The following is a 26858-nucleotide window of genomic DNA, read 5'->3' as shown; positions in this document are numbered from 1 at the left end:
CAGCTACGAAATCTTTCCTCATAGCAACCTTGTTTCCATAAACTCCGACAAAATTAAATCTATATCACCCATTTGGCACATATTATTTCGTACTACAAATTGCTGTCTCTCCAAGGGAAATGTAAGATCTCCAAGGTCAAGAAGAATGTTTCCTCTAGCGTTTAATTTGGTTCTACTCAATAAACATGTTGTTTGACTGCTTCACCATAATTTTCTCCCATTATAGAAATGCACTAGAGACATGAACATTCCAACAATTGAAATACTTTGTTCTCCCAGAAACATTTAATTCCCAAAAGTTTTCTGTCACATATACTCAAAACATTTTCCTCTAGCCATTTTATGTGTATTCAGAAGCATCTTTGGTGTACTATGTTGGGTCCAACTTCTTTAAATTCTGCATCAGTGATCCACATGTCCTGGAAGGCAGACAGGGATGCAAGAATAGAGCCTCCCATCCACACGGATATTTTCCTTTCTGGGGGAGCTATCACCTGCACAGGGGTGTTGGCAGGCACCATCTTTGCTATATCCTTCACTAGCCGCTTGTCTAAACCAGGGAAAGAAGTTGATCCCCCAGCAAGGATAATATTGGAAAAAAAGGAATTCCTCAGATCTGTGTCACATCTCATTATGCTGCTGAAGCACATCTTATCGATGCCAGGGCTCTCTAGGTTCATGAGACGTGGAGAGAAGAGGGCCTCTGGACAACGAAAGAGCTGGTCATGGAGCTTGATCATCTTCCCATCAGGTAGTTGATAGACTCTCTCTATAGAATCAGGTTTCTTGGCCATTTCCTCTTCAAAGTTCATCGCCACGTAACAAGAGGTTTCCTTAATATCTGCAACAATCTTTCTGTCCGCAGCACTAAGCAGCATGATGCCATGGTCCTTCAACAGCATCATGAGGTAGTTGGTGAGGTCAAGGCCTGCCAGGAATAGCTGCTGGACACCGTGAGGCAGACAGTAACCCTCAAAGATGGGTACACACTGGGTAACCCCAGCACCTGAATTCAGCACAAAGCCAGTTGTGAGGCCAGCAGCAAAGAGAGCCAGCACCCCCTGGATGGACATATAGAAGGCAGGAACCCTCAGTTGCTCAAAAAACACTTCAGTGATCTGTTGCCGCTTGGCCAGTGGGTTCAGGGCTGGCTCTGTAATCAAGACTGGGCCCTCACTGGGCTTTAGCTTCAGGTTATTGTCATACATGTGATTCCACATGATCTCCATGTCTCCCCAGGAAGTAATGAGACCACGCTCCACTGGGTAGCTGTAGGAAGAGCAATAAGATAAATAGCAACTTTTAACTCTTCTAGTTTCTACTCTGCTCAAACCTGAGTTAATCCCCATGTTTATTACCAGTATCCCTTTATAGGGAGGGACTACCACACTCTCTCAGAGAATAGTTAGCACAACTACCTTCCTCTGCAATTTTCCTTGCTTTCCATTTACCCCCTTCCGAAGACCCTTTTGACTTTAAAAAAAAAAAAAAAAGGGAAATCTTCACACAATAGTGCAGTTTTAGCATCAATTAATTGAAGAAAATAACCCGAATGACAAAGGTACCTTGAATTAAGTAACATTATTAAATGAACTCGTATTTTATGAACGATAACTTTACACGTTTGGATACATTTGTGTAGACGCAGAGAGCAAGCAATGTTCCCTCTTTAGATGTTTGGTACCCTCTGAGATTTGGGGTCCGCGCGTTTGCACTAACGCAGGCTGGCTGTGACCTTCCTGCTGGTCGCCCCTGGTCCTGTCTCTCATCCTTGCGCCCCTCCCTTGGGCTCTCGCTCCTTCCGCTGCACCCCGGCCCTGCCTGCGGGGGCACGGCGGTACCTGATGGACAGCGAGCTTCTGCGGTCCTGCGCCTGGTCGCCCACGCACACCTCCAGCGCGCCCTCGGCCGACCCGCTGTGGCCTTTGGCGCGGCCGATAATGTTCGGGTAGACAAACTGGGGCTCCCGGGAGCCGGCCAGGCCCGCCTTGATCACTCCCGAGCCATTATCGATCACCACCGGTAGCTGGTAGTAGCTCATGCCGCCGCCTCCGGAGCCCGGCCGCTGCGGCCGCCCCGGCTGCAGGCCGCGCGGGGAGAGCGGACAGCGCTCGGCGCAGCCCCCGGCGGTGTTGCCAGGCCCCAGGGATGCGCGGGGCCCACCACCTGGAACGCCGCGTCACAAAGGCCCTGGCGGGGCCCCGCCGAGCCTGGCTGGTGCGGGCCGGGGGCCAGGGAGCCCAGGCACCTTGGACTCTGCGGGCGCGACGTGCTCGTGGGGGCTGGGCCTCTCCCCACCCCTGGGAAGCCGGGAATACCACTATCAACAACACTGATTTTCCTCCCCAAAGATACAAACCTAACCCTTCACAAGAGGCTTTCTCTAACAGCTCGATGAGCCATAAAAACAGTTTTATTTCCCAAGGCCTTTGAATTCTGGTTAATAGATGTTTGTTCTGGGGCCTGAGAGAAGCTCTGGAATGCTCCCTTAAAACCAGGAAAAGGTGGAAAGATTTGACAAGAAAAGTTGTGCTTCTGAAACCCTCGTCAACTTCTAAAAAGAGAAAGGAAAAAAATGCTAGGATTTAAATTGATTTTAAATACTTTTATTATTGTCTCTATATACTGGGCAATACTTTGTTGTGTTTCTTTTCTGTGGTTTCTAAGCAAAATGTACTCAAAACCAAAAGGGCAGCATCTCGCTTTTTAATTTTTTTAGCAATCTCATCGGGATATCCCCCCGTGTAATACGGAAGCTCATTCTCTTTCTCTAAAAATTCTTGGTCTCGACATAAGAACGTGTCTGCCTCTGCAGGCAAAGTGATAGTCCTTCAGTTAAATGAAGTTCAGGCTTAGAAAAATTTAAGTACATCGTGTGCCAAAAACTGCATCTAGGTGTCTGATTTTTTTTACCCCCTCAATTTGCACACTCTGAGGATTTTAAAACAAACACGCAAGTTAGAACCTCTGGCTGGTCTACAGAAGCAGGGAGGAAATTCAAAAGCTATTTACACGTCTCTCTCCACCAGAGGCTGAAAGAGCCGCTTTCTCGCTAACCGAGTAACAGCTCCGGGGTTTGGTGCTGCGCGACCCGCCGACACCCCGCAACTCGCCGGGGACTCTCTGCATCCCGACGCGGGGAAAAGATACGTAAGACTTCTTTCCCATAAAAGAATGGGTACCCGAAGGAAGGGCAACTAGCGGGCGCTTGATTTCTACAGTGGTACCCAAGAGGCTTTAAAAAAAAGTGCACACATTCCAACTTTTGAAATAGTAGCAATGTTCAATTGGACAAATGGTTCTTTTCCCTTTTCTGTTTTCTTTCTGTTAAAAACTACATTAACCTTGTTTAACTCGACATGATGAGCTTGTGAACTTCACTTACAGTATCGATATCAGAACTTTCTAAGGGTTTGCAACCAGCTGGGTTTCCGTAGTGTAGTGGTTATCACGTTCGCCTAACACGCGAAAGGTCCCCGGTTCGAAACCGGGCGGAAACAACGTTTTCCTAGCTGGATGATGGGATATTCATCAATCACGCTGGCTGTTTAAGTAAAGACACAATCGTTCGTTTTTAATTTCAGGTGTACATCATATCTTGACACATATAGACTGCATCATGTACCACCAAAATCTAGTTGCTATCCGACACCGTACACACTTGCCTCTTTACCCCTTTTGCCCTCCCCCGCCCCCTTCCCCTACAGTAGCCACCAATGTGTTCTCCACATCTATGTTTACCTGCCACATACGAGTGAAGTCATATGGTAATTGCTGTTCTCACCTGACTTATTTTGCTTAGCATAATACCCTCAAGGTCCATCCATGTTATCCCAAACGGCAAGATTTCATAAAAGACATAAGCTTGATAGTAACTTGCAGAACCTTGGGGATTTGAACTTTAAACTTGGGTGTCATTTTATCTGTTTCCCAAATGTTTTTATTGACGGCTTGCCACGTGGAAGTGCCCGAGACTTCAAAAGAATTTTTTTTTATTCAACTCACAACCTGATACTGAAAAAATAATGTAACGTACACCCCAGAAAGGGAGACCAAACACTATAAAAATAGCCCTGTCGCCTCCTGAGCACTTTGTATTGCAAGTCATTTGGTTTTCCATTTGTTTTCCCCTTGAGATTGCAGATTTCTCTAAACGCCAGAGACCATGTTTTATTCTTATTCTATATACTTGCGTCGTGCTTGACACCTGGTACAGACTCATATTTCTGAATTAATGAATTACCGAAAAGGGTTCCAACAAAAATAAAAGTGAGATCAAAAAGAAAATTAGAAAGATGAAATCAAGAAAGAACCAGCCTCAAATTTTTTAATTGTTTTTCTGATAAACAACAGTTTGTGGTTTTATTCACAAATAGGATTCTTGCTGAGAGGAAAGAAGTTATAAAGAGAGCAAACAGAATCTGGTGGAAAAAATCTCAGGAGAAAAGAAAAGAATAAATGCAAGTTGAGACTGTCCTTTAAAATAAAGTCGCGAGTAAATTTCCCATGGTCCTGACACAACTTTTAACAAGAAAAAACGTTGAAGTTTTGGTTTTCTGTGATTTATACTGTGCGGGTACTAGTAAAGAATCCACCCTAATATATCAGCACGACTGATCTTACTATTTCTGCGCCTTTTGTACATTACGCGGATAACTGACATCTTCTTTCACTGCACAAAATCTGAACTCGATGTAAATAATTGTATTAAAATTTTGCTGGTCCAGACGCAGGAGAACCTTTTCCGGTATAAAGCCCACCTTCCTCCAACCTTGCGCGTGCTCAGTGTGCGCTGCTGCTTTGCTCCGCTTTTGTGCGTCTCAGACTTCTATCTCCAGGTAAGGGTATCCTGGAAACTGGGCTACTGTTGGCTAATGCAGACAAAACCCAGGGGGGTCCCAAGAGCTTTCGGGTTCGTCAACTAAGAAGGGGTGATCAGCTTCAGCTCAAAAATTCCCCATGATCGAGAGCTGGAGAACACAAAGCAGCTGCTCCCACTCGTGGGGCCCTGAGGAAGGGGAGGATGACGGGAGAAGACGAGCAACTACAAGCCCCAGCATGCAGTGCAAAACTGGGCTCCTGGGAAGAGGTCCGCGGTTCAGCGCGGGCCGAGTGAGAGATGCTGACTGTCGGCCGAGCCGAATGCTCAGAAGGAGGAAGACAGAAGGGGCGCTGTGAGTGAGCCCTTAGCCCTCGCGCCCATGATGCCTGCTGTTTCCGTGGGCCCCAGGCATGCCAGCGCGGGGGGTCTCCATGGGCCAGGCTGTTTCGCCCAGGCCCGCGTCGGACCTTCACGGTCCTAGAGCCTCCTGCGTTGCCACGGGACGCCCGGAGCCGGAGGTGACGTCGCCGTGGAGGAAGAAGGGAGAGGCGGAGCGTGGCGCGGTGACGTCCTTCCAAGATGGCGGAGAGAGAGTGAAGAAACTGTGTACCTCTTTGGGTTGTTATAGGTGAGTTCTATCTTCACCCCGCGCCCGCCATCCCCGCTCTCTCCGTACCCCGGGCCACTGCGGCGCAGGCTCCTTGGGGTTCGAGCTCAGGTCGGGGCGAAGGTGTTAACGTGGGAAGCTCGGGCGAGGCAGCCCCCGGTGCTGGCCTTGGCCGCAACCTGCGCTGTGGGAATTCGCAGGAGTGGGAGCTGGGCGAAGGGCAGAGCGGCCGAAGCCGGGAGAGACCGGCTTTGGTTGTCACTCTTCGATGCCACCTCAAGTGGAGCCGGGGAAGGAGGGTGTGGCCTCCTCGGGGCGAGTGACAGAACGTTTGACAACTCTTGGCCCTGCTCTTTCTCCGCCCCCTGGCCACCCGCCTCGCGTTTGGAAGCAGCTGTGCACCGCGGAAGCTAACAGGTTTCAGTGACTTGAAAGCACTTTTAAAGACTCGTACCGTGTTCTTTCCTCATCTGTCCCAGGGAATCATGTCTTAGTGGTTTGTTAATTTTTTCCTTAACATATGCATGCCTACTGAGCTTGAAAATTTGAAGATTCAGCTGATGCAAAAGCGTGAAATTTTGCGGTCCTTTTTTTCCAGCTCATGAAATGTTTTTAGTCCTCGCCATTTATTGACCTATCCAAAGGATTGTGTTAGTTGGCCTAGATGAATCGAAGATAGAAAAGCACTTACCCCGTCGGCATTTTTAGCCATATCTGTTTGATAGGAATTTTTGTGGGGGATAAGATGAGAACTGATTTTAGACTTGTTCGTGTTCTGTTCTGTGTCCCTTCTCCCCTCACCAATTGCTTGAGTGAAATGTTTGATGAAAACTTAGGGTTAAACTGACTTACTATTTCTTTTTGTCTTTTATTTAGAACAAGGGTAAAATTCCATTCTGATATCAAAATGCAGTATTCGCACCACTGTGAGCACCTTTTAGAGAGACTGAACAAACAACGGGAAGCAGGTTTTCTTTGTGACTGCACCGTAGTGATTGGGGAATTCCAGTTTAAAGCTCATAGGAATGTGCTTGCCTCGTTCAGTGAGTATTTTGGTGCGATCTACAGAAGCACTTCTGAGAACAATGTCTTTCTTGATCAGAGTCAGGTGAAGGCTGATGGATTTCAGAAACTGTTGGAATTTATATACACAGGAACTTTAAATCTTGACAGGTAAAGTACACATTTTATTTTCACTTATAAAAGCTAGTCAATAGTCTTTAGAGCTAAAGTAGATTTGTGTTTTTTCCAGTCAGTCCCTGAACTCAGAGTCTTCGAATGTTGATGCACACAATATTTTTGTTTTGTTTCAATAAAGAAGTCAGTATCACTGATTTGGAATGAACAGACTACGTTTTTTTAAGCACAAAAAACACAGATGTTAATAGGATTAAAGCCTTGTTTCTGACACATTTGATTTATCTGCTGAAACAAAGCCTGGGATTTCAGCTATGTAAACTTGAAGATCAAACACAATGAGTTCTAAGTGAATTCCAGTTTCCCCTTGCTTTTTGGTCTTTATGTTCCTCTGATCTTCTCTTCCCCTCACCCTCTATTCCCTGCCTCTTAAGATCTTTGGGGTGGGTGAGTGTAGATGGAGAAAGAAGGAAGAACCTCTGTGTTCATTTAATAGTGCTCCCATTTCCAACGATAGATAGCAGTGTGAAAGACCTCTTCCTGATCTTGATCCAGGAAAAGAACTTTCTTTGGAATGTAGATGGCAGTGACTCCTGTTATGTCTGTAAAGCTATGAGTACTAATGCTTAAGTCAGGTTCAAGGTGCTAGAATGCCTCTCTAAGATGCTTAATGCTGTCACTGCACTAACAAGAAGTAGGTTCTGAGCCACCCCTGATGGTCTAGTGGTTAAAGTTTGGTATTCTCACTGCTTTGGCGGTCTGAGTTCGCTTCCTGGTTGCAGAACCACACCACTTGTCAGTTGCCATTCTGTGGTGGTAGCTCACATAGAAGAACCAGAAGAACTTACAACTGGGATATATAACTATGGACTGGGGCTTTGGGAAGGGGGGAAAAAGTAGGTTCTGAGGAACCTGATAGTGTAGGCACCGTGTCTCCCATACATAATGAACTGTGTAATGAGATTAATACCAATGCGTTGATTAGTTGTGGGCGGAATAGTGGAGAGGATAAAAGGAAAGAGGAACCAATCAAATTACTCCTGTCTTCTTTCTTCCAGCTTTTATGAGAGTGTGAACATACACAGATCTTAATCTTCTGACATGGAATGATTATGGGCTTAGAATTAGATCTTGCCTGTCAGTCACTGTGTCTCTTTGAGCAAGATGCAACCTCTCTGGGCCTCAGTTTCCCCATCTGTAAAAATGAGATGATAACAACTACCCTGGTGTTATTGTGAAGATAGAGGATTTACTTGAAGGCCCACCTCCTAATGAACATTAGTTTCCTTCCTTTATTTTCTCCTCTCTATCCTCCTTTCCCCCTTTAATTCCGCATTTCTTGGAGAAAAATTAGGAAAAAACGAAAAGGAAACACCTGAAATTCTGCCACCCACTGATAACTACTAACATTTTGATAAATGCTCTTCCGTTCTTTTCCAGATGCTCTCTATAGGTAATGCACCTCCACATTAAGCACAGTTCTTCCTTCTCTTTTACATTGCAGCTTATCATGGAAACATACGTCTTTAAAAACCTAGAATCAGGATGTTCCTTAATCCTGTTGAACAGGAAACATTCATGCTATTTTGGAATTATTTTTAAATTTTGCTGTAATGAAATCTTTGAGTCAGTTCTGTATAAGTCAGTTAAAGGAACAAAGCAGTATCGTAGATTAATTTCACATGATAAATTTACTGACGAGTTGATTATACAAGTGCCTCTCAGCTAAAGATTTAGAATACATTATATAAAGTAACAACAAAACCAGTGTATTTTGGTTGATCTTCAATTTAGTGGTTTCCCTTTCTCAATTAATTTTGCCAGAAAAATCTTGAATTGATTTGAACACACTGAAGAGCACCTTATTTGGAGCCTTCATGCAAAGAACCAATGTGAAGGAGCCAGACATTTTGCTCAATCTTTTTTTTTTTTTGAGTAAGATTAACCCTGAGCTAACTGCCGCCACTCCTCCTCTTTTTGCTGAGGAAGACTGGCTCTGAGCTAACATCCGTGCCCATCTTCCTCTACTTTATATGTGGGATGCCTCCCACGGCATGGTGTGCCAAGCGGTGCCATGTCTGCACCCAGGATCCGAACTGGCGAACCCCAGGCCGCCAAGAAGCAGAGCATACGCACTTAACCCCTGTGCCACTGGGCTGGCCCTTGCTCATCTTTTTTGGTACTTATCTTTGCTGGGGAGCTAATTTTTTGAGCCCACTCAAAAGTGTAAGAGAAGTTTTATACCAAAACTAGAAAGCCTTTACCACTTAGTGATTAAGAAAACGGAATAATAGAGAATTAAATGGACTCAGGAGCCAGGTTACCTTGCTCAAATCTTAGTTCTAACACTCTGATCTTGGACAAGATACTTAATTTCTTTGGACCTCTGCTCCTTCGTTTGTATGTAAAATGAGGATATAATAGATTTCATAGGCATGTCCTGAGGATTAAAAGACCATCTTATATAAAGCATATAACCGTCTACCTGGCAATCTGTAATTAAATGACTTTCAGTGACTGTTCAAAAGGTGAAAGCAGTTTGCAAGCACTGTAACTTCATGCTTGCAAACAGAGGCCAATGACTTATTGACAGAAACAAATGCTGATTGGTTCTCTTAGCTGTAACTGAGATTACAGGCTGTCTATGAGATAGATAAATAATTGCTATGAATTACTGTTTCTGTGTTGAGCAATTAGTGCGTGACTCAGTGCAAGTTTGTATTGCTCTTAAACGCTGCCTGACCTTGTTATCTGTTTGGTGGTTCATTTCATGGAGTACTAAGCGCAATTATAATTTGAGACCTAAGTATAATAAGTGATAGAGTAAATTTGGTTTTTGTTGTAGTCATGTATCTCATTTATTGTAATTTAATAGTAGATTCTGTAAGAAAATTAAAAATGCTTAAGAAGAAACATATTTTGAGAGTGTGACAAAGCTATATACATGCAGAAAACATTTTGTATAAAAGATGAATAAGATTGTATTTATATTTGGGGCATTTGTTCTATATCTTTGCAAATGGAGAATTAAGTTGATTAAAAAATCATTCGTGATATATTCCAAAATTATAGCCAAAGACCGTAAGAAAAGAATATCTTAAGTATGTTTTCTTATCTAGGGGAAAGACTCAATTTGCAAACAGATTATGTTCCAAAAGTTTATTTGTAGTGTGTTTAGGAGCTTTTCCCAGAGAATAAAATGTTCCCATAACATGTGATTAGGTTTCCAAACTAACCTGTACATCTACTTAATCGCTGAAAAATGATTATGTGTATAATAAAAGACAATTTTTAAAAAGCCATTGTAATGCTAAATTTTAAAAAAGGAAACATACAGGTGGCACTTGAGGCAAGCAGGTTTAATTAGATGATGAGAAAATGGGTAGAGATTTGTAGATTCTGTAATATACTCTCAAAGATCTGAGAGGTTCAGAACACTAGTTATTTTTTTTTATTTTTTTTTTTAAAGATTGGCACCTGGGCTAACAACTGCTGCCAATCTTTTTTTTTTTTTCCTGCTTTATCTCCCCAAACCCCCCCGTACACAGTTGTATATCTTAGTTGCAGGTCCTTCTAGTTGTGGGATGTGGGACGCCGCCCCAACATGGCCTGACAAGCAGTACCATGTCTGCGCCCAGGATCTGAACCCTGGGGCGCCGCAGCAGAGCGCGCGAACTTAACCACTCGGCCACGGAGCCGGCCCCTAGTTATTTTTAATTTTCTTTCAAATTTTACTCTCTTTTTTTAATAAAAATGTATTAATAGCACTATGTTTATATTATCAGCTATGATTAAAACCTTTTTCTGGCTCATACATATAATCAAGAGGGGAAAGAGAGTTTTTTTTTCCTGAAGAATTAAAACTTGGGTAAAATGGCAAGTAGGAAAGTTACTTGAGGGAGTGTATGGGTGTGTTGTGTGCGTGTATCCATTCTTAAATAAATAAAAGGGTTATATTTTTAGTGTTAATACCAACTGAACTCTGATTTTACAGCTAAGAAAATTGAAGCAGCCAAAATGCTGCTTTACCCTAATTAATTCAGCTGGTAATGCCAGAGCCACTGATAGAGTAATGAGACCACCTTTCCCTACATTGTGAACGTCTGGACAGCAGGGACTATTTGATGTTTCTTAATATCCCTCTTAGTACCACACATGGCAGATGCCCAGTAAACATTAAATGTTGAACAAGGTTACTTAAGTCTTTTATATAAATCTAACATGACAAACTCTCCAGCTAACTTGGATTGAGTATCATGTACAAAACAATGGGAGGGTTGCTAGAAGGAACTTAGCGCATTCTAAAACCTTGTTCCTCCAAGTGTGAGTGATGCACCAGCAGCACTGGCAACACCAGCAAGTCTGTTAGAAATGTAGAGTCTCAGGCCTCACCAAAGACCTACTGCATCTGAGTCTGCATTTAACACGGTCCCTGGGTGATTCACGTGCACAGGAAAGTTTGAGAAGCATAGTTAAAGTCCCTCACAGGGGAGCAGAGGAAGATAATAGGAAACACTTTTTTTTAGACTCCTCCTGTTGCCAATCCAGAAAAGTTGGTTGCTATCCAAAGAGGCCCCGGGATGAATGGGAGGAGACAGTAAGTTGCCAGCAGCTACTTTTGTGTTCCAAGTGTTTTTTAAAACAGGCAGAAATTTTATCATTTTATTTTTCTGTAGTGGTATGTGGGTAGCTATGAATAACCACTATTTTTCATCTTTTCAAGTTCTGTAAAACTGGAGATTTTTGCCTAAACATTGTTCTGAGTGAATGAATTTTGTAAATTTATTCTCTTAGTTATATGTTTTTCATCGTTCTGTTTCATTTGGTCTTTAAAAGACATTGAAATATGTGTGCAGCTCTGTTTCAAAAACAGTTTTTCTTTGATCAGAATATTGTCATTTAGCCTTGTTTCCTTACAGTTGGAATGTTAAAGAAATTCATCAGGCTGCTGACTATCTCAAAGTGGAAGAGGTGGTCACTAAATGTAAAATAAAGATGGAAGATTTTGCTTTTATTGCTAATCCCTCTTCTACAGAGATATCTAGTATTACTGGAAACATTGAATTGAATCAACAGACTTGTCTTCTTACTCTACGAGATTATAATAGTCGGGAGAAATCAGAAGCGTCTTCAGATTTAGTTCAGGCAAATCCTAAACAAGGAGCTTTAGCAAAGAGGTCATCTCAAACTAAAAAAAAGAAGAAGGCCTTCAACTCCCAGAAAACAGGACAGAACAAAACAGTGCAATATCCCAGTGACATTTTAGAAAATGCATCAGTTGAATTATTCCTAGATGCAAATAAATTGTCTACACCTGGAATAGAACAAGTTGCACCAAGAAATGATAATTCAGAACTTGAGTTGACATCAGTTGTGGAAAATACTTTTCCAACACAAGATAGTGTGCAAACTGTTACAGTAAAACGGAAGCGTGGAAAATCACAGCCAAACTGTGCTCTCAAAGAACACTCTATGTCTAATATCGCCAGTGTCAAGAACTCTTATGAGCTGGAGAGCTCTGGGGAAGAGCTGGATCAGAGATATTCCAAAGCCAAGCCAATGTGTAACACATGTGGGAAAGTGTTTTCAGAAGCCAGCAGCTTGAGAAGGCACATGAGAATACATAAAGGAGTCAAACCTTATGTCTGCCACTTGTGTGGGAAGGCATTTACCCAGTGTAACCAGCTGAAAACACATGTAAGAACTCATACAGGTAAGACTGGTTTGTAGGAGATATAATTGTTTTTCTACTGTGACTGAAATATTTTTTATAGAGAACATATTAATATACAGTGTTGACTATTTGTGACCAAAATTTGCTTAACACTTGTATTCATAGAAGTATTTAGCATATTAGACTTGAAAATTTCTTTGTAATTGGGACCAAGTATTTAATGCTGTTTTATTATAACTGATATTTTGAGGTCCCAATACATGAGCTCTTTATACCATTTTCCCTCATAGTTAAAATAAGCACAAACTTGGTTCTAACTTGCTAAGTATTTAACAGAGATAGTAAAACTGACCAAGAGAAAAAGTAATTATAACTCAGGCCACTTCTCAGATTTGCCAGCACATCTCACCACCTGCTTCCTAGACTTTGTCAACTTTTAAACACATTTATTACAATTGCACATACATTCCTTCCTCAGCCTCTATATTTACCTTTATTGGTACACTTAGAGTTATACTTTTTAAGATGCAATATGTATATCTCTCATTGATCCTCTTTTACCGTTGTGAATTGAGAAGCCCTAATTTCTTTAAACTCTACCAGTGTTTCCAGTAGTCCTTCTGGAAAAAGAGATCGTATTTGCCTTTTTACTTATAGCAGTTAACATTTTCTGAATACCAAAACTAGTACCATTGATGAACTCTTGAAAACTTATATGGCTTAAGCAACTAAAACAGAATATTTCCTTCTAAATATAAATTTTATTTACTTGTTCTTTTAGGTGAGAAGCCATACAAATGTGAATTGTGTGATAAAGGATTTGCTCAAAAATGCCAGCTGGTCTTCCATAGTCGCATGCATCATGGTGAGGAGAAACCCTATAAATGTGATGTATGCAATTTACAATTTGCAACTTCTAGCAATCTCAAGATTCATGCAAGGTAAAAAAAAAAAAAAGAGTTGTTTGATCTTAGAGTCTGCAATTCACCATAGTCTTAAATAGACTACTGTTTTAGAACGCAGGACAGTAGCGTTCTGGTTGTGGTTCCACCGTACACTATCTGTAGCACAGTCAAGGAACCACAAGGAAGCCATGGTGGCTAGAGGGGAATAAGCGAGGGAGGGAAATAAGATCAGAATGGTGATAGGGCATCCGGATGGTGTAAGCTTTGTAGGCCATTATAAAGTTTATTCTTGAGATTGAGAAACAAATGATGTGATCTTGCTTGCATTTAAAGGGGATCACTCTGGCTGCTATTTTAGGAAAAGATTATAGGACTGCAGGAGTGGAAATCGTTTGCATTTAGGAAGCTATAGATAAAACCCAAATGAGAGTGATGATTGTTCAGGCCAGAGTGGTAGCTGTGGAAGAGAGAAGTAGTAGTCAGATTCTAGACATATTTTGAAGGAAGAACAAACAGAATTTTGTACAGATTGCATGTGGAGTATGAAAGCAAGCAAGCATAGAATCAAAGATGATTCTGAGGTTTTGAGCCTGAGCACCTGAAAAGATGGAATAACCATTAACTGAAATGGAGAAGATTTGTGGATAGAGCGGTTTAAGCTGGAGTACAGGAGTTTAGGAATAGAGTTCTGATCTTGTTAAATTTGAGATGACTGTTAGACATCTGAATGGAGATGTGGAATAGACAGGTGGTTCTAAGTCTGGAGTTCAGGGAACTGGTTTGAGCTGAAGATAGACATTTGGGAGTTATCAGTCATATAGATAGAATTTAAAGTGTTAACATTGGATGAGGTCACCAAGAGAATGAATGTGGATAGAAGAGAAAAAAAAAAAGCGAAAATAATTGCCTGCAGTATTAGGGGTGCAGTTGAGAACCATATAAAGATGAGGACAAAACTTTTTAAACTGATCTCAGAACTAATGTTTTGATAACAATCAAAGCATTTATTTTTGACAGTATACATTGAAACTGTTTAAATACACATTCTGGGTCTGTTAACATGAAATAAAATAAAATACTTTATCAAAAATTGTATGAAAAATGCTTGCTATATAGGTTGACCCCCAAATTGTTTTACTTACCAGCATAACTTTATATTTATTTACTAATAGGAAGCATAGTGGAGAGAAACCATATGTCTGTGATAGGTGTGGACAGAGATTTGCCCAAGCCAGCACATTGACCTATCATGTTCGAAGGCATACTGGAGAAAAGCCTTACGTGTGTGATACCTGTGGGAAGGCATTTGCTGTCTCTAGTTCTCTTATCACTCATTCTCGAAAACATACAGGTAAGAATTTGACACAGAGAGACTGCTTAAAATGAGGGCAGTTAGAAATAAAAGAAGAAGGGAAATTGAGCCTTTACAGAAAGTACATTATAAACTTTGTAGTTATATACGTTGTGTTTGTGCTTCTTGAAGCTTTTTATATTTATGATTTTCACATAAATATTAGATATAAAAGCAGACATTTTCTAGAATAATACACGGTAGATGAAATTTTTTATCATGTCACTTACATACAAAAGTCAGATAATTTTGACACTCTATAAACTTGAGTTGAGACCTATTTTATGACCTCAGAAAAACTCCTTAGCCTCTTGAAGCTTCGTTTTCCCTAGATAAAACTATAGAGTGAAGTTAAGGGGTGGGGCTGGGTTTGGGTAGAGCATTGATTTTATAACTTCTTAGGACTTTTCCTACACAGGCATTCTAAGATTTGCAAATTAAACATACTTCAAATGCAGAGCATCAATTTTGAAGCAAATTCCATTGTTCAAAGATGTTCATTTTTTGTAGGGTTCATTTTTTCATAGATCTTTCCTAAATGATTTTATTCCCCTTTCATAATATAGAGGATAGCAAGAATTGAAATATGGATTGATGAATTTTCAGGTTTTTAATCATATAAAAATCAAACTTCTCGCCCAACTCTAGTGCACCAGGAGGACATTTGCAGAAATAAAGTTTGATTATATGAAAAGCATCAGGTTACATGACATGTAAAATAATTACCAGTATTCATTGAAGTTGGATTACACTGAAAATACCTCTAAAATACAATATAAAGAGGTTTTACTTTAAATATTTTAGAACAGATTACTTTAGATTATTGTAATTGATAAATATTATATTGGTATAGTACACCACTTCGCTATCTTTTATTTTCCATCTAGGTGAAAAACCATACATATGTGGTATTTGTGGGAAAAGTTTTATTTCCTCAGGAGAGCTCAACAAACACTTTCGATCCCATACAGGTCTGTGTTTAGGGAGAACGTATTATTTTTTGTTCTCTCTAATTTCTTCTTATGTAAACCTTGACTTTTAAACCATTATGGACTATATGGTATCTAGTCATACTCTACCTATAGCAGTATTTTAATGTTTAAATATCAACTTTTTATTCGCTTATTTCATTTTCTTAGTTGTTTGGAGTGTGAATTAAATTTGGTCAAGAATTGTGTAGATTTTCTAAGAAATATGCCAGATCAGTAGTTTTTCAATGATTTTGATTAAATTGCACAGATAAACCAAGAAATGAAAAAGAATAGATAATACCAAGACAGTATCAGATTTTCTTATTAAACAGTGTTCAGTATGCAAGTTTTAGGAATAAATTTTAATACATGTTTATTGTAAAAGCATGTAAGTAGTATGAAGAAAATATTAAATGTACAAAAATTTTTAAAACATAGGAAAACACCACTTTGAAAATGTACTGTTCTGACTTTTTCTTTTTAAAGTTTATTCCTCATAATTCCTATCTAGAGTAGTGTGAGCAGCACCTAGTAGACATTTAATAAATTTATTGGCAACTGCTATATTCTCCTGCTCCTTAATTTACATTATAAAGCATTGAACAGTTCTTATTTCGGAAGAATTATAATTATGTAGCATTTTATCTTGTGAGTATTTTTTAAGGATTTTCTAACTTGTAAGCTACCTGAGAGCAGAAACTATGGTTATGTATTTTTTCCCCCTAGCTATCTCTCTTATTCAGGGTCTGGCATATAATCGGCACTCACTAAATGTCTGATAGAAATAAAAGAGTAAGTTTTTTTTAGTTTAAAATTTCTGTTAATGAAGATGCTCAATTTTCCCTGAAATGGTGATGCTACAGAGTGCCTATGTGTATAGAGGTTTCCATTTTACTATATTAGAATCAAGTGATTAAATTGGTAATTTGAAACTAAATTTAAACAGTATAATAATGTTTGCATTGCGTTCATGAACATTGCTGTTTTTGTCTTAGCAGCTTCTGAGATATTGAGGTTTTAAACTTTTTAACTTGTTTTTCAGGAGAAAGACCATTTATCTGCGAATTATGTGGAAATTCTTACACAGATATTAAAAACTTAAAGAAGCACAAAACAAAAGTCCATTCCGGTAAATGCTTTTGTTTTTTAAAAATTTAGTGCTCTCATATTGGTGCTATTCCTTAAAATGTTGAGATGCACATTATAACAGTTTAAATTAGATATATATTTTTAAAAACTAGATATACACATATGAGGAAGGTAGCTTTATAATTTGCAGATAAGTTCACTCGGAATTTCTTTCCATATTGACCTTCTAAAAACCTAATTTATAAATAATTTCAAGAATGAAGGAATACATAAGCAAACTATTTATCTCTGTTTCCCATACTAGAGTCTGGGTTACGTAGAGTTTACTGTAGTTATGTGGAGAAAGGGGCACCATGAACACTAATCCAGAAATATATGAGAGGAAATAGGGAGCCCCAGATTGTTGTCATTCATGTATAAAAATGGAAACCCAGACTACAGAATTTTAAGTCTGTTGCTTAAAATGAATCCTTGAAAAGTTACTGTGCTTACTGTTATATTCTGTCATGATTAGAAACAAAACACTGGGTCTCTAACTGTGTAGAGGTGATAGTCTTTGATAGTAAACATAAACATTGTAAGGATTAAATTAGTAACATCAGAAAACTGTAGTCATTAATTCAACAAACATTTGTTAAATACCTCAAGTCCACGTAACTGTGCAGGGTGTATGAAGTTGAACAAGGTGGAGTCCTAGTCCTCGAGGAGCTTCCAGTCTGGCGTGGGAGACCAGGACTCTAAATAACTGATCACAGAACAAAATGTACGACATCGTAAAGACATAGAAGTGCTGAAGAAGAGATTAAGTCCTTCTGTGGAGAGATTGGAAAGGCTTAATTTTAGGAACTTGAAGGGTGGAGATGAGTTCAAAGGACAGATGGGAAAGGGAGGGTTCATCCCAGGCAGAGCAAACATTAAGAAGAGAGTAACTGGGATAAGAAGGCACAGGCTATATTCTTGGCTGGTTGAACTGAAGAGCAGTCTGGCAAGAACAGAGAGTTAGAATTTTATCAAAACAAATGTACAATTTTGTCCAATGAGGATAATGAAATTGAAATCCTGTCAGTACTTTGGAATGACAAGAGCATGGTGAAGCTAGTGGAAAATTTGAAAGCAAAAGTGTATCTTTACACGTTAGTGTGATAATTACTCCCTTCTGTAGAGCAGAATTACTGACTTCTGAAAGTATTGAAAGTGCCATACCTCTGAACTTGAACTTACAGAATGGTATGAACTACTCATTAATACATTGAATGAACAAATAGAGTTTATATTATGTGTATAGCACTGTTAGGTACTTTGAGGGAATTAGAGAAGTATAACTTGACATTTACCCTCAAGGAATTTACAGTCTAGTTGAAGATTCAAGGCATACCTAAATCGAATGTGAAATAGTAATAAGACAGGTGGATGTCATATGGCACTATGTAAAACATTGACAAATGGGTGATAAAATAGATCAGCAGTTCACCATAGTTGAGGACAGTTAGCTCCATTTTTATAGTGGAGTTGGTGCTCAAACCTAGTCTTGAGTCCCATACTGGATTTGTGTAGATAATGAGGATGGCAGATCAGCAGAAGAGAAACAGCGTGAGTAAAGGTGTGGAGGTTGGAACGCAAGTTCTGGGAATGGTAAGTGGATTTAGTCTACCTCGGGGTTTTTGTTCTGGTTTTAAATTTGGTGTAAATTTTTTTCCTTTCCATTTCAGGTGCAGATAAAATTCTAGATTCTAGTATAGAGGATCATCCCTTGAGTGAACAAGATTCCATACAAAAAAGTCCATTATCAGAAACTTTGGATGTGAAGCCTTCTGATATGACTTTACCACTAGCTCTTCCACTTGGGACTGAGGACCACCACATGCTTCTGCCTGTCACAGATAATCAGTCTCCCACATCGGATACGTTGTTGAGGTCAACTGTGAATGGGTATTCAGAACCACAATTGATTTTTTTACAGCAATTATACTGACTTTGTGAGGATTATGGAATTGCTAAGACGTCTCTGGTAGCAAACATAAACCTCTCTGGTAAGGTGCATATGTTCGCATTAAATTACCGTTCATTGGAGCTGTGACCTGATGCTGCATCATAACTGTGCAATGCTTGTTTTGATATTTGGCCTTTATGTCTAGATTATACACACAGCTTTTTAAGGAATATACTACAATAGCACTATTTTGGGTGGATAAGTTTTATTATTTTTTAGAGCTGCCTTAATTCCATTTTTATTTTGCATTTTAGAATTGCCTTTCATTTACTGAAGTGGAATCTGTCAGTTTATATGATTCAATTTTGACCTGTGGGACTTTTAAATTTTCTTCCTCTCAAAATTTAAGCAAAATCCATGATAGTCTCAGCCCAAGAGTGTTGTTGTTACTAAGCCCTATAGACCAACACATAAACTATGGAGGAAAAAATAAAATTTCATTTCTGCCTAAGAAAATCTAAGTACTGAATAAGAATTGTGCTGTTTCTCTGTTAATATAGTCCATTGGAGGTCACTTTTCTAATGAAACAAAAAGTGTTTCTCTTAAAAGCTGGAAAACTGTATATAAATTTTTGTTAATTTAGAACTTAGTATTCTGGAGAAAACCAATGGTCAGTACTTTTGAGTTATCAGACTACTTTTTAAAAATGAATTTTAAATAGATATTTGGCATTTTTATCTTCTTAAAAGACAGTTTCAGAATTTAGGTTATGTTTTTAATAGGTTTCTAGATTACTGGAAATAAGGAAAATATACTGAGTTTTGAAAATTTTGATAAGCCTCTCTTATACCTGTTACGCACTTTTTAAAATATTAAATTCTAAAAAGAATTTTTTAAATATAAAATTAATGCATAGTATAAGTCACTTGGCTTCTGAATTTGATACATTATATTACATAAAGAGTTAAGAAATTAACTTCAATTATAAGTAAACATTGGAAAGCCTGTTTATTAAACATTTTATATTTGAGTTTTCTGTAAGTTTTGTTTTAAAATTTTATAAGTTAAATCACATTTGATTGTTATTGTAGTTTCACAGTAGTCCTCTTCCTTCCTAATGAATGTAGAAAATTCCAGATTATTCTGATATTTACTACCATTCTTCCCCACCCCACTTTTCCCACATATTGATTTATTTTGCTGCCTGATCTCTGGACATTAAATTACCAGTTCCACAAAGTCAGTTCCTATACTGCTAATTAAACACTGTGGTGACATTATTTCTTATTTCTGCTGTGCGTTAATTGTTGCTTATTTGTTTTCTGGTTTTAAACTACACCTGTAATAAAGTTAATGTATTTTCTATTGGTATTGATTTCTTAATCATATTTTCTCTGGGTCCTAGTCGTAGGAAGCAACTAGAGGGCATAATAAAATTACTTAATTCTTGTAAACTGTAGCGACCATCACCATTTCACAGCACACTCAGCATTTTCACAATAAGTTGCCACCAGTGGGATTGACTGACTTGAATAGAGTGAAATATTGCCTTTGTATAATGTACATCAAACTTAGTATTTATTTATCTAAGAAATCTAATTCTGCATGTGTACTAACTTCATATACTGGGTTTAAATACAATTTATAAAGTTATAAAATGTTCAACTAATCTATTCTGGTTTAAATTCAATAGGAATTTATTGGAATGTGAAGAAATTAAGGAAAATTAAAAGACAGCCTCTTTAAGAAGTCTGCTGAAATGGAGAGGTTATATTTAATTCACACCTTCATTAATCCAAGCATCTAATGAACAAAGTTTCTTTTTAAAACTGCTACAGTGATGTCATAATTCTATGAGGGCAGTAGTTACCAAAGTTGTTCTAATATGGTAATTAGCACTTTGCCTTTGCATAGATTAGCCTTCAAATTATTATTTTTAGTGTTAGTGGATTGGAGTAGCTAAGGTTGATTTATTAGTGCTTTTTCTTCATCACATTATCTGCTTCGTAGCTAAAATAATTTTATTTTAAATTGACATGGCTTGATGCTTTTCCAGAATGACATGTAAAGAAAGCTTGAAGACTGACCATCCTGTGTTTTCATTCTTCTCATAGTACTACTAGTCTTTTATAATAATATGCATATATTTTAGTTGTTATCTGGTATCATTCTAACTCTCATAATTATCATTTTAGTTAAGTCCATTGTTATGTATATTTGTTACAATGCAGCGTTTTGGGAAAGATTTATTCTTAATTATTCAAGTATTACTAAGTTTTCTGAATGTCTGTTTAGGATGCTGATGATCTTACTGAGAAACAAACTATTTTCTAAATTAATTTTGTTTTGTATTTATATATTAGATTATTCCTACCGTATTGTTAGATTTTAGACTTTTTAAAAAGAAACCAGGAGATTATATATAAGTGATTTTTGCTGTTTTAAATAGTATTTATTTTATGTTTAATTTCATAGGATGATTTTGATAGACAAATTTTAGAAAATTGTTTTATTTTTTCAAAAGAAAAGATTCTATCAGTTCTATTGCAACAGTTTATCACTGTTCTTTATGTTTCAATTCTACAGAGATTGTGCAAATGAGAGTAGTTGAAATGTACTTATATAAAGACAATGTACATGTACTTGTTTTTAAAATACCCTAGAATAATAGTTCTAACATTTGATGCATATCAGAAACATATTTAAAAAATAATGACATCCAAACCCCACTCTACATTAGGCCTACTGAATCAGACAGTCTCTGGGACGTACATACTGGAAAAGCCCCACAGGTGATTTTAAGGTAGACCAAACATTGAGAACTATTATCCTAACCATTTCTTAGTGTTCTTCCTTTGGGAAGCATTTAAAAATGAAGCTCTTGATATAACTTTCCATCTTATACCCAGAGATTTTGAGTCTTTAGAACTTGGACAGAAATACCACCAAGTAAAAAGAAATTGTATTTTAATGCAATTTCTGTCAGTTCTACATTTTTACTCATTATTTATGAACAATATCGAGATTTACTTATTGGAGCATTAATTTCGTAAGACCATGATGTGGTCTTCTGTTCTCTCTGCAACCTCTGCCCCCATTCATTCAAGAGAGATTTGGTATATTTGTTTAAGGAATTAGGTAATTAGCACATAAATATAGTAACCATCCAGAAATAGGGTGTTTAATTTCAAGAAGAATTACTAAAATAAACATTGTGGATGTGAACAGATACTTGGATTAAAACATCTGGCCAGTATTTCAAATGCTGGAAAATTATTGAAATCAGAATACATAAAGCTACAAAGATGAGTAAGATAAACTCCACCCTTAAGTTTACAGTCAAACAGGAAAGACAAGTCTGAATATAACTAGCAATAAAGCAAGCCAGAGTGTCGAGTGTTACAGTGGCCGAAGGCAGGAAAGGAAATGCTGAGCAGTCAACAGGAGTTGACTGGACAGAGAAAGGGCCATTGCTCCCCTGGATGGGCAGACAAGAGATGGCTGATGGGAGGAATTTTCACACAGTTGACCGAGATAGGCAGAATGGAGAGGAAGTATGAAATGGAGAGGAGATAGGAGTTAAAGACATGTTTAGCAATATACGTATACCATGTTACTTGAAATAGTCCTCTATCCTTAGCCTGTGCTGAAGGCGTGGATTACATAGCCAGGTTATAACCCGTGATCTCACACACCCAACCACAGTGGACTGCTGAAGACAGGGATTAGACAGCCACATTTGTAACACGATTCCATACTTGCGACCACAGCGAGCTGAACAGTTCTTAGTAGGGAGAAATGGTTCTTAAGCCAGACTGAGCTAGTTAGATTCTTCCTAAAGAATCTGAGCTGTGACATTCAGAAACTTAGGTATTGGTATACACATAAATGAAAAGGTAATTTAGAACTGGTCCAGAGGCAGTGGAGCAAGTCTAAGTCTAAAGGAAATTATGAATAAGCAGAGAAAGCTGATTTATAGAGCAGAGCAAAGGGATGAAGTAGGTTTGCAGAACAAGCACTTGAGGCCCTATGAGATATAGGAGTGGCCACGGTTGCTGGCTTTGTAGTCCCATTCTTGAGGTGGCACAGCTATACTTCATTTCCTGTCATTGGATACCAGTGATTTTTGCCTGTTACATGCTTACAGTTAATTCCCTTTTTCTTAAACAGACTTGAGTTTGTGTTCCTTGCAGTTAGGCAGCCCTGATGTAGACACCTAAATGTTGATCCTTAGCAATTGAGAAGATGGTGATGCCATTAACTGTGATAGGGAAAATAAGGAGGTTTATGGAAGAGAAGACTTTACATTGGATGTAATGAATTTGATTGGTGGTGAGATACCCTTGTGAAAACATCTAGCAGTAGTTGAAAATGGGGCCTGAAACCCAGGAGAGATTAAAGCTAGAGATGAAGATCTTGCAGCATTATCATTGTCATAGAAATAATTAAGCAGCCCTGGGACATGGTACAGAAGGACAAAAAATGAGGACAAATCTTGGGGGAAATGTATTTAAAGAATGAGCAAAAGACAAATAAAAAGATGGAGAGTGATAACAGGAAGAAAACCTGGGTGGTACAAGTTTCATGAAGACAAAAGTGGCTTGGTACTGGTCACATGGTACATAGGATGATATCAAAGACTACACTGGATTGGTTAATTGGAGCATGATGATCTTTTGAGAAGGCAGCTGCAGTAATAATAGTGGGAGTAGAAGCCAGGTGGATATGGTTTAAGTAGTAGATAAGACATACGGTAGTTCCCCCTTATCTGTGGTTTTACTTTCTGCAGTTTCAGTTACCCACATCAACTGTGGTCCAAAAATATTAAATGGAAAAATCTAGAAATAATTCATGTTTTAAATTGTGTACTGAGTAGTATGATTAAGTCTGTCACTGTCCCACTCTGTCCCTCAAATCATCCCTTTGTCCACTGTGTCCACATCGTATATGCTACCCGCTGGTTAGTAGCTGTCTCAGTTTTAAGATTGATTGTCATGGTATTGCAGTGCTTGTATTCAAGTAACCCTTGTTTTACTTAATAATGGCCCCAAAGTGTGAAAGTATTGATGTTGGCAATTTGGATATGCCAGAGAGAAGCCATAAAGTGCTTCCTTTAAGTGAAAAGGTAAAAGTTCTTGACTTTATAAGGAAAAAAAATCGTATGTTAAGGTGGCTAAGACCTACAGTAACCTTTATTACAGCATATTGTTATAATTTTTATTTTTACTATTAGTTATTGTTGATCTCTAACTATGCCAGTTTGTAAATTAAACTGTATCATAGGTGTGTATGTATAGGGAGAAAAGTATAAACCACTGTATTTCTTGCTATTTTGCTTTCAAATTTGAAACCTTGTAAAATGATGAGCAGATGATCTGCAACACTGAAATACAAGACTGTATTTGAGCTGGATCTTAAAGGATGATTGCTAAGAAGAAAATGGAAAGAAACTTAGATATATGGTTGCAGATTTACTCATTGCAATTCAGATGTGCAGAGGAAGTGGAATTTTCCTACAAGAACTTACATGTCCTTCCCACCCTGTGGGAAGTCTGGAAAAAATTAACTTTTAGTCCTAGCCAGTTTAAAACATAGTCTGATATAAAGGGAATATAATTTATAATATCATAAGGTAATGCTGAAACTTTTGGAAAATTGCCATCTTGTCTCTGCCCTTTGTCTTCTCTCTAAAATGGTGTCCAGATACATGGAGGAAGAGGCTTACATGACATAATAACATTAGTGAAGACAGTGTCTTCATCTCTTCCATCTTCTGGGCATCTTACTGGCATCTGATGCAACAGGCAATGGTTATAAAATATGTGATCAAGTTGTTCCTAGCCTGGTCAGAGCCCAGTAGTTCTTGGCTCAACTGGCCTCCCCTTAGTTCTCTTGGGTGTGGAAAACTTGGAGATTTCTAACTCTGTCTCAGGCAGTCCTGTGCAGAGGTCAGGATGCAGGTTTAGTACATGCCACCCCACTGCAGGCTCGAGATAAGCCTATGTGCTTCCTATTCAGCTACCTTCTGAGTCTCCCCTGGGGGAATATAGGAGTTTGTGGGTCTCTTGCATAGCATACAGGAACAAAGAGTAGCCTAGAAAAGCAAACCGCTTTACTAAGGCTTGCTTTGATGGTGGCTGTGTCCTAGCCTGAGAGGCTCTCTCTTTCCAGAATCATGTAGACTCCTCTGCCACCCAGTATATTATGGAATACTTCAAAGCAATAAAAGATGAGTGGACTACTGCTATATTAAACAACATGAATGAATCACACTAATAAAATGTTGAGCAAAAAATTCAGGTACAGAAAGAGTATATACTGTATGATTCCATTTATATAAAATTCAAAAACAGGCAAAACTACTCGGGTGTTAGAAGTTAGTATAGCAGTTATCTATTGGCAGAGGATTGGAGGAGCTTCTGGGAAGCTTCTGGCATTTACTATCTTTATCTGGGTCATAGTTAACACAAGTTAGCTTTGTGATAATTCATCTAGCTGTTCACTTAAGATTTGTGTACTTTTCTGTATGATTGCTATACTTCCATTTAAAAGTATAAAATCTAATTTGAAGAATAAGAATACTAGAACATTTGTTCTTCAGCTTTAATGAGATTAAAGATTACCTGGATTGTGAAAATGCAGATTCCCCAGGCTATCCTCAGAAATTTTGATTCAGTAGATCTGACTCTAAGAATCTGTATTTTTAACCTTTGCCCCAGGTAATTCTGATGCTTCGTTCGCACTTTAAAAAATGCTGATTTAGCACCTGTCGGTTCGAGTGTAAGAAGTTTGTCAGTTTAAATTCAAGTTTAAGTTTACTGGCTCTCCAACTGCTAGAAGGGGCATTTCCTCACCAGCTTAATGTTTTCCAAATGTAATGAGAGTTTAAAATGTTTATATTTATCCTTACAGTGTGGTTTTATTACATCTATTGAATTCTGCACTTTTTCAAATTTGATTAAAAGAAAAAATTTTATTCATTTCCTATTGCATTTTTAACAATACAGAGACATTTGACTTTCCTGGTACGTAATAGCTTTTTTAGATACAGATATTTAGTTCCAGATATAGTCAGCATGTAATAATGTAAAAGAACTTTGTAAAAAACCTGTCTGCAGAGGAGAGATCTTAAAATGGAAAGAAAATAAGATTTGGAACATGTAGAGAAGAACATTGTAGAATAAGGTTGGATAAAACCCAATAACTAAGAGTAAAATCAGTAACTACTAAAACTAATCAGTGTAAGTGTCAAGATACATAAAGGCACTTGTAGAATTCTGTGGTCCGTCTAGTTTTGTCAGTTCCAATGTAAATATTTGTTGACAGCAAATCTTCAATAAGTGTTTTTTGCATCAATGAAAGGTCATATTTCTATAATTCCATCACCAGATTGTGGTATTCTTTAATAAAACATAGACAACGTCTTTTAAAAAAAAAAACCCTGAAATCCATTTCACATGTTTTGTTATTATTAACATGAATTCTTGTGTATTTTTCAACCAATTCCAGATGTTTTAAGATTTTGTTTTTCAGCACAGACTCAACCTGATAGCAACCATCTGTCCTGGATGATTCAAATTCATCTCTCTGAAAGCGTGAGAATGGATTTGGTAAGGCATTTAGGTCTTTTCTGGCTCAATAACTATAACGTTAAGTGAAAATAATGCCGCATACAATTTATCCAGATGCTCTTTCCATTTCATAACCACCACCACCATCTGTGCCCACTTTCCCCGAGAGTACGGAAAGGTGGTGTTAGGTGCTGAATATAAGGAACGATCTGTTAAACTTCAGAAGTCATTAAATAGTGTGTAGGGGATATTTATCTTGTTTAATCTAAAGGAATGGGCAGTGTCAGCTGTGACTTTTTTTTTTTGCAGTGTTAAATTTTTGTAATAAACGCAGCAGTGATTTGAGGAATTCACAATACTTTAAGTGAAGGCCAGTACTTAGACAACTGTGAAGCTGACCGCCCCCTTTATTCCGCCATCTCACTCTCAACATTTAGAGATAAATGCTATTTTCTTTTAGATTGTAGAACCTCAAAGTTACCTTTTAAAACTATCTACATATTTTTTTCACACTTTGCCTGGGCTCAGCAGTAATAAATCATTCAGATCAAGCAGCCTCTTCTTGGTACGTATGAATTAATACATTTGTGAATATAGGTCTGTAATCAAAGGATCATCGTGTCAATTGCCTCTTTATAGGAATCTTAATTTGAAAACAAGATTGGCCACAGACACTAGTAATTATTTGCTATCAAATCATTAAAACGTTACTGGCATCCTCTAAAAGAGAACTATCTTAAAAAGTTCACTGGCAGCACTGACTTGTTTGGAAAGTATACGTTGACTGATACGTATTTGTA

General features: G+C 38.3%; 2 protein-coding genes and 1 non-coding gene across 4 annotated transcripts; 2 read left to right on the top strand and 1 right to left on the bottom strand.

The window, feature by feature from the left end:
• Positions 1-263: 263 nt before the first annotated feature.
• ACTRT3 (actin related protein T3) lies at positions 264-2347 on the bottom strand. Its single transcript, XM_014846472.3, has 2 exons — positions 1842-2347; positions 264-1269 (listed from the first exon to the last, which is right to left on the bottom strand). The coding sequence occupies exons 1-2, from the start codon at positions 2039-2041 to the stop codon at positions 351-353; spliced, it is 1119 nt and encodes a 372-aa protein (XP_014701958.1). The 5' UTR covers positions 2042-2347; the 3' UTR covers positions 264-350.
• Positions 2348-3427: 1080 nt separating this feature from the next.
• On the top strand, positions 3428-3500 carry TRNAV-AAC (transfer RNA valine (anticodon AAC)). The gene has a single exon. It is a non-coding gene; the product is annotated as a tRNA-Val (tRNA).
• A 1287-nt stretch (positions 3501-4787) lies between these two features.
• On the top strand, positions 4788-19850 carry MYNN (myoneurin). Of its 2 annotated transcripts, XM_014846473.3 has the most exons (8): positions 4788-5450; positions 6306-6602; positions 11486-12279; positions 13022-13181; positions 14318-14496; positions 15384-15467; positions 16510-16596; positions 18266-19850. In XM_014846473.3, exons 1-8 carry the CDS (start codon positions 5233-5235, stop codon positions 18526-18528), a joined length of 2082 nt encoding a protein of 693 aa, XP_014701959.3. In that variant the 5' UTR covers positions 4788-5232; the 3' UTR covers positions 18529-19850. The 2 variants fall into 2 exon arrangements, with proteins under 2 accessions (XP_014701959.3, XP_014701960.3); XM_014846474.3 differs by lacking the exon at positions 15384-15467 and having other exon boundaries at positions 4798-5450.
• Positions 19851-26858: the final 7008 nt, after the last annotated feature.

Source organism: Equus asinus, chromosome 5 (genome assembly GCF_041296235.1).
Source record: "Equus asinus isolate D_3611 breed Donkey chromosome 5, EquAss-T2T_v2, whole genome shotgun sequence".
NCBI lineage: Eukaryota > Metazoa > Chordata > Mammalia > Perissodactyla > Equidae > Equus > Equus asinus.
Note: the sequence above shows the minus strand (reverse complement) of the source record. Positions and strands in the feature narration are given on the sequence as shown.